Below are 8,264 nucleotides of genomic sequence, written 5' to 3'. Positions count from 1 at the left end.
AAATTTGCATTTCAACTTATTTAGAGAACCCAGGGTACGATTTCATCGGTCACTAAAACCTCGAGGCAGAGAGCTTAGTTTGAAAGTTTGAACTTAGAGTTAAAGAAATGAAAGTCAATTTTTTTGTCCCAAAACTTAGTGTCCTGTAGGACACAAAGCTTTACGACAAAAAAATTAGCCTTTCCTTTCTTGAATGAAACCACTAAAAATAATCGGCTGCTTCTCTATCAGAGATGACGAATTTTAGTTTATTTCAACTCCTGTATTTTTAAGAATACTTTTCCTCCACTAATCTGCAAAATTTACTCTCAACTTCAATTTCAAATGAAATTCAAAATTTTCGAACTCTTTGGTTCTCTAAATACGTTAGAACAAAATTTTTGTCCCCTTTGGGCAACGTGTCGGCACCCGGGTGCAAGCACCCTCGTGTCGAGTGCAAGGGCACTAAGTCCCTCTGGAAGATTTCGTTCTAACATATACTTAGACCTCAATTTCGCTGTTAAAGAAAATCAACAATAAATTTAGGCTCGATCACTAATTTTGAAAGTTGGTCCAGCAAGAAGTCATTATTTCACTTTGTTTTTCAAGATTTCACGTTTCATATCACACTAGACTTTGAAATTAATCATTTTTCACACTTCTCGAACAGTTTAACCTTACAAAATGGTATAAAATGAGCAATCAACAGAGCAAACTTCTCGGAAAAAATTCTTGGAATCCTTAAGGCATGTTTCCTGGAAAATTTTTCTGGAAGCCCAATTTTTTCTCATGAGACAAAGCATACATTTTTCAAAGATAATTAAAGATGACAATTGATAACAGGAAATAATTACAAAATATAACAGCCTCCGCAAAGAGGACTTATTTAAGATCTATAATTGAGTCAATGTAGAGAACTATTTTTTAATAAATTGCTCATTTTTCTAAAAACCATAAAGAGTGACAACAAGAGTGCCACATCACAGCCGGCTGACGACCTCTGCAATCTATTTGCTCCTACAATAATATCAAGTAATTCAGAAAAAAAATATTACTTGGGTTGAACGAATATTTAATTGTTGAATTCATTTGCTACACGAGAATTGCAATGTTACTATAAATTTTATTTGAGTTCTCTCTGAGTTTTGAACAGCGAAATTGGGGTCTAAATAAGTTAGATTATAGTTCTGGGAAGCCTTCGGCAATTCGAGCTCGGCCTCGGGCACAAGCGCCCTCGGCTTTGAGCTCTAATTGCCTTAAGCTTCCCAGAACTATACTCTAACATATACTTAGGTCTTTAAAATTAGGTGACTTAATCAGTAGGTAAACTTGAATTTCACTCTGTATACTATGAGGTAGTGCCATGTTGAAGAACAGAACTAATACACCAGTCGTCTTTTTCAGACTTAAGTGACTTATGATGTCGTATTTAGATCTGATTGTTTTCAAATCAAGCATCCAGGTTCTGTTTTTCAGGGTGAAAGTTTTCCAGGAAAATCATTGAGATTCCTGTGATATTGTAAAAATTAGGATCTAAACAATTTGATACGCATTACGATAAACATCATATTCCTATCTTTTTGATTGATTTCAAGTTTTTCTTTAAGTTCATTTTAAACTGTGGTTTAGGTACACATTAATTCAAATTTAAAGTTTTTAATGCCAAATTGTGTAGTTTCATTTTAGAAAAAAAATTCGATTAGAATACATTATGAACTAATAGCTCTAGCAAATTTCAAATTTAAGTTCTTACCAAGGAAGCATTCAATTTCCTTATTTTTGTTCAACAGCTGCACTTAAACATTGTTGAATGTCGACATTGTGTTTTTCATGTCAAATATCAATGTTTGTTTAGGATCCATTTTTCTTCTATGATTCAAATGTCAAATATCAATGTTTACTTAGCAAGCATTTTTTCATATCTGATTATTTTTAATATATATCAACAAGTTGAATTTCTTTCTGATATACCATACTGAGAAAATTATATATAAAAGAATTGTTAGATGCACTAGAATTATCTTAACTGAAAATGTTTTTTATATCAAATCAAAACGATCTAAGGTTAAAATTTTAATGAAATTGATATTGATTAAGCAATTAAGAACTTGTTTAACAGAAGATTCACAAAATTTTAGTTGCAGCTAAAATTTGAGCGCTTCCTCTCAGTGTGTGATTGAAATTATACTTGTATATGAGTATCATAGCAAAATTTTTTGGAAAATAATAAAAATTAAGCCGAATATGCGGTGAAAAAGGAAATAAAATTTTGACGTTCCAACAACATTGCAAATTTTAAAATTTGAACAAACAATAGAAAGTTTTTTTTTCAGGATTCTGAAAAAAGTATATTTTTGAATTCAAGAAAAGGCAAATTTTACTATAAAACTTCTTTGCGTTGATTACAAACGATTAGAAAACGTAGGTAGTTTAACAAGTTTTCTCCGCCTTTTCTGTCCAATAATAGGACTGTTTTTTTGTAAATTAACATTTTAGATCAGTTGCCCAATTAGTTGACAACTTCACAAAAAAACAATTTAATACATATTTGAGTCAAAAGTTTTTTCTTGAAATTTAAACATTATTTTTTGTCTTTATAAACTTTTTTCCTATTTTTTTCTGATATCGGGATACATGGAGTCAATAATCTTTGGAAGAGAAGACACCACAAATATTTGGACAAAAAACAAAAAATTTGTTCAGTATTAGTATTGTTGTAACGAAAATTTTGCTATAAGGTACTACACTTTTCTGTACAATTCCTAAAAATTTTTCTATTGTCATTGTTTATTATTTTCAGATACCCAAAAACAAAGAAAAATATTGCAACAAATTAGCAAACCAGAATTCTCAATACATTGCCAATTCTGAAACAAAAATATAAAAAAAAATTGCTTAACAGTTTAGTGAAATCCAGTTTTTAAAAGACAAAAAACGATGTTGATTGCAAATAAGGATTTCACTGCATTTCGTTACCTGGCCATTAAAAATTGAACTGTTTATTATCTACAATAGAGTGCTCTGGATAATATGGAATAAACGAAGAACAAAAATGTAATAAATAAGGTTAATTTGTGTGCAATTAAACAGAAAGATTTTGAACAAGCAGTAAAGTCGAGCTTTTTTTTAAACAAGTTATGGCCAAGGGGAAAGCAATTGGTGCTTCGGCCGCTCAATATTACGGAGTTTTTTTTCTGTTTTATTTTTTTGTCAAAATTTTGAGTTCTCTTTATTGCTGGTTTTGATCCCGGCGTGGATGTTATGCGTTAGGATTTTATGGAACGCTGCTCTTAGTCCGTATAGCACCAGGGCGTCAGTGTCACTAAACTGACGAAAAAAGAAAATGAAATTAACCAAAAGATGATGTTTTCCCATAATTGTTTCCACTGAATTGTACTTTATATATGGTACATAGGTATATATTGTGCGTGTCGTTGTGTGTCGGTTTGTTTTTGTGAATTGTTCATGTGATATAAAATGTGTGACATAAAGATATATTTGGTTCAACTGTTTTTGAAAAAAGCTAAATTTTTATTGTTTAACTTTTCACTTCGTTTAACGTGATAGATGACGCTTTGAATGTTATTACTTTGTGTTATTCCGCTTGCCATATGTTTTTTTCGGTTTTTCTTTCATCTGAATGTTATCTATGATTTTGCTACAAAAGATTAAATAGCCGATATTGTTTTTGTTAACAATCGAACCTCCTCTTTTTTCAAAAGTTTTATTATGAGAAAAATCTAAAAATCAAAAGCTTCTAAATTTTAATTGCTAAATTTATTGCGTCCGTCATTGACATTGACCACTCCTGGAAAAGAAGAATTTTTTTCAGTTTGAGCCCCTCCCCGCAAGTTATGCTCCCACCAGTTGCAGAGCACGTGCCATTACGTAGTAAACTACTAAGTAAAACACCGGCACCTGCGTCGGAGGAGGCGCAATTAATATGCACACACTAAACTGGGGGGAGCACAAACGGAAAAGTTCCGAATATGAATGTTTAGAAGTCAAAATAGCAGATGACAGCTGAGCGTGAAAATATTTCTGATAAAGAAGAGCCAAAAACGCAAACGCATGTTCTGTGGATTTTCGGTATCCATACTTTAAATGAAATTTTATAATTACGGCCAAACTCATAAAAAAAGAAGCTAGAATCATGTAGAGCACATTTTTGCTGGTAAAAAGGAGCCTTTTACACGCTGACAAAGTTTAATTTTATTTAATTTTTTGTTCTGTTGAGTCTCTTTCATAATTCGGAGAACCGTCTTTGTTCGATGATCCCAAAGAGTCTAGAAAAAGAACCCCCCATGGAAAAGAGCCCCCACGCTAACATTGAAATTCGTTTGTGATAAAATGTTCACTTGTGATAGTTTATTGTCAAGTCTCGATGGCCGACATAGCATGGGCATTGCTCGTGAGGCATGCCAGATTGCACTAGTTGCAGTGAAGTGGCTTTCTCCGTGGGTTTTTTTTCCTATCAAAAATTGAGTTTTTATTTTGGAAGTGGTTCTTAAAGAATGCACTTCGAAAGATGATGACAAATAATATGCGAATGAATACAACACGGTATAAAAAAGTTGTTTATGAAGTCCTAGAAAAAAATTTAAAAACAAAGCAAATAACGAATCCAGTTCCATTTTGGACAAAAATCGATAAAATTTGAGGCTGTTAACACAAAATTGATGGAAATGGTTAAGGTGCCGGATTAGAGAACTGAAGAATGTTCTGCAATATGTTGCAAATGAGTGTTTTTTAGAGTGAAACCTCGAATTTCGCATGATTGCTTTCTCATCAGATATCTTTTTAGTTATATCACTTAGAAAATTGGTTTTTAAAAACAAAAGACTGTCTAAATTGAGCATGCACTACAATGAGTCTTCTTGATGAAGAAAGAAAAACTTCATAAAAGCGTTTCTGAAAAAAAAGCGCCGAGGAAAAAGATTTATTATGTGAAAAAAGTTATAATGAGTACAAAAAATGAAGGGGGAAGTTGCTATCAAATGAAAATTACTTTTTCTAAGCAACAGCATTGACCTATAACAGCAACAGCATTGACCTAATCTTACGACAGCATTGACCTATAACAAAAAATAAATCTTTAAGAATTAACTCAGTTATAGGTTTGATACCTAACAGTGGATTGCGCCGTCAAAATGGAGCACAATTTTTGTTTGGTAACAGTTTCGCCAAATGATATACACTGGTTAAAAACCATAAAAATCACTCACTGTTTTACTATTATTTACCATTACTACTGTAACCAGCAGGCCACCACTGGTAAACAACACGTGAAAAAAAGCCAAACGCAACATATGCACCATTATTGTACAGTGCAAAATTAGCTTTTGATTTACTCTCTTTTGGACTGTCTTTATCAAATTAACTTTCTCTCTTCGAGACGTTTAAGATAATACGTGTGTATGTACGTATAAAACAAACTCCTTGGCAACATTTTACGTGCATCGCTTTATGCAACATTTAATATCTTTCTGATTAGCTAAAAAATTTATTTACAAAATTAAATATCTTAAACTGAAGATCATAATTGTTTATTTTTGAACAATCATAGCTGTCAAATAACTTTCAAAAAACCAATCAAAATTTTCAGAATCCCAAATTGGGTAATTATAATCCTTGGAACTTAAGTCGACATCTGCAAAAAGATCAGAAATGCCCCGACGTGAGAAGAAAGAGGAGGACGAAAAAACAAAAGATTCTCAAAATGACTCTGGTGAAAATGGGGGCGAAAAAACCGACAGGGAAGAAAAGACGACAGCACGAAGACGAGAATGGCCCTACAATTACCGACAACAGTACGTTCCCAAAGGGCTGTCAGACGAAGAGCGAAACACCCGAGAGAAGGGTTTTGTTCTCGACTGTATCGCATTAGCCCAGATCTCAAACGACTACTCAAAAGCGAACCCTAAACTAGGACCCGCGATTCCTCCATACAACTCTCAGAAAGATCCTTCCGTTCGTCGATATTTCGAGTACCACGACATTGACAAGATTCTGATCGGAAGTAAGCAAAAAGATCCTGCGAACGAGGACTTTAAAGGCTACTCGATTGCGGGTAAAAGCGTGGACAGCTTCCACGAGAAGGGGCTGGGTTTTATTTACCTCTCCAACCGAAACAGATCTGGTATGGGTTATTCGCAGGAGACAATCAGTGGGCACGGGGCATTTATGTCGGATGTGAAAGATGTGCCCGGATTCAATGGTCAGTTTGGGTTCCGGAGAAACACCCCTTGGTTGAGACAGTTCCCCTCTGTGTTTGGAACTACCCTGCCAGGAACACGTAACTTCTGAATAACTGAAACAAATGGGATCGTGGACTATGTTGTCTTAAAATTTGTAACCGTTATTTTATCTTTTTTCTTAAATAACAATCGCTTAAATAAAAGAATAATCATTCGTTAGCTAAACTGTTTGAGAGGAAACATGGCGAGTTTTCCCTAATCAAACTTACGCATTTATCTTTTAGGATCTTGCAAGATTAATTCAAAACTCTTCTACTAAACTGTACAATCTTGCCTGAATCCTAAATGATACCCTTGGAAGTTGAACCAGAGTTAGAAACAACACTAATTAATCAAACGGAACTACAGTCGAGTCAAAGACCCATCGCGAAATTTGGTAGGCAAAAGGACGCAGTTCTGTAAAACATTTTCCCAAACTTTACCGCTAATCCGACTGAGATGTTGAAAATTTGACGGAACTTGGACCCAATGCCAAGTTAATATCAGTAGTGGGCAAGTCTTATTACAAGTATAAAAATTTAGGTGGCGGTCAAGCAAGCCGATGGGCAAGCTAGCCGAATTTTGAAAATGAGGTCAACTAAGCCGAAAAATTTTGGGATACCCGTATTGTAAGTTGCCCCTGGCGGGCCGGTGGGCGCGCTTCGGCGCGTCTCAGATTCGCCGCGATAACTGGCCTTATTTTGCGTTCACCAAAAGTTTAGAGCTTTTGAATGTATAGAGGCGCTGAAATAGCTATAAAATAAAGAATAAAAAATAAAGAAACCTAGAATAACCGTTTTATCCTGATTTTTAATGGATGCTTCTTACTAACGTACCAATCCTCACAAAGCAAAAGACTAAATTATGGCAACCAAAAAAGCAGTTCAGGTTTTTTTCGGTTTTATGGGGGATTTTCAATAACATCACTTATGATTGATGCATTGCTCAATTTTTTGTTTCCTAAAAGACGTCAATCTTCTGCTGATGTTTTTGCTTTGAAAAACCTTCCTTTTTTGCGGGCTAAAGTGCAACCTCGATCCTTGGATCGAGCTGAAGACCAACAACACTTCATGGTTTGAGTTAAATTCCACCCGGGTCGAGGTTTTCGGGTAAATTTTTGTAAAAAAGGCGCCGGCGGTGAATGAAGTGAATTTTTGGAAGAATTGCGGTGATTGCGGTGAATGCGGTGAAAATAAATATTTCACCGCATTTCACCGCATTTCTTACCAAAATTCACCGCATATGATTTCCAAAGTTTACTCAATCTGATTTAAATTCACAAGAAATTTTGGATCGTTTCAGTTGGCGCCCCCCCCCCCCCCGCCTAGTTAGGCATCCCTAATTATAAATGTGTAAACATATTGTTAAAGCTAAGTAATCTTATACGTGAACATATATGAGAAATATGCATTTACTAAAAAGTAGCACAGCTATGGTTTGAAAGTATTACGTATTCAACGAAAATTTGTTGCATATAACGTAAGCATCAATGAAAACTTCTTTATTTGATCATTTTTGGTGTTATCGGCTACAATAAGGGCTTGATTTTTTAAAACTTCCTAAGGAAACTATTTTAAAAGTGCCTTCAATCTACCTAGACACTCTTGTTTCAATGAAATGCAAATATCGCTCTCACAATTCGCAAAAGCTTAGATTTTTTTTTGGGGGGGGGGGGGGGTGCAAATTTAACGGCTATATAAGGCTGGAGGGGCGCTAGCACAAAAGGTCCGAAAAGGTCCGAAGTTTTGAAGATGTAAGTGACAGTTGGCGCAGTGGAATATGAATACTGAGAACGCGGTGAAAATAAATAATTCACTGCGATTCACCGCATTCACCGCAAAAAGATGTAAGAAATTCGCGGTGAAAATTATTTTTTTTTCACCGTATTTAACAGCATTTCTTACGAAAATTCACCGCCAAATTCGACCCGGGTAGTGTAAATATTCCATGAATTCAAAAGGGTACTTCTTGTTATTTTCCATAGACTATTTGTTTTTGGCATTGCATTTCCATACTTTTTTGATCAATCAAATACTTTCGAAAGTTTGC

General features: G+C 34.6%; 1 protein-coding gene across 1 annotated transcript; it reads left to right on the top strand.

The window, feature by feature from the left end:
* The first annotated feature begins 5,277 nt into the window (after nucleotides 1-5,277).
* On the top strand, nucleotides 5,278-6,395 carry LOC142340789 (sperm microtubule associated protein 1-like). The gene has a single exon (XM_075391501.1). It carries the CDS (start codon nucleotides 5,647-5,649, stop codon nucleotides 6,283-6,285), a length of 639 nt encoding a protein of 212 aa, XP_075247616.1. The 5' UTR covers nucleotides 5,278-5,646; the 3' UTR covers nucleotides 6,286-6,395.
* The last annotated feature ends 1,869 nt before the right edge of the window (nucleotides 6,396-8,264 follow it).

This window comes from Convolutriloba macropyga, chromosome 6 (assembly GCF_964194025.1).
Source record: "Convolutriloba macropyga chromosome 6, txConMacr16.3, whole genome shotgun sequence".
Taxonomy (NCBI): Eukaryota; Metazoa; Xenacoelomorpha; order Acoela; family Convolutidae; genus Convolutriloba; species Convolutriloba macropyga.
This window is presented reverse-complemented; position numbering and strand designations above follow the sequence as displayed.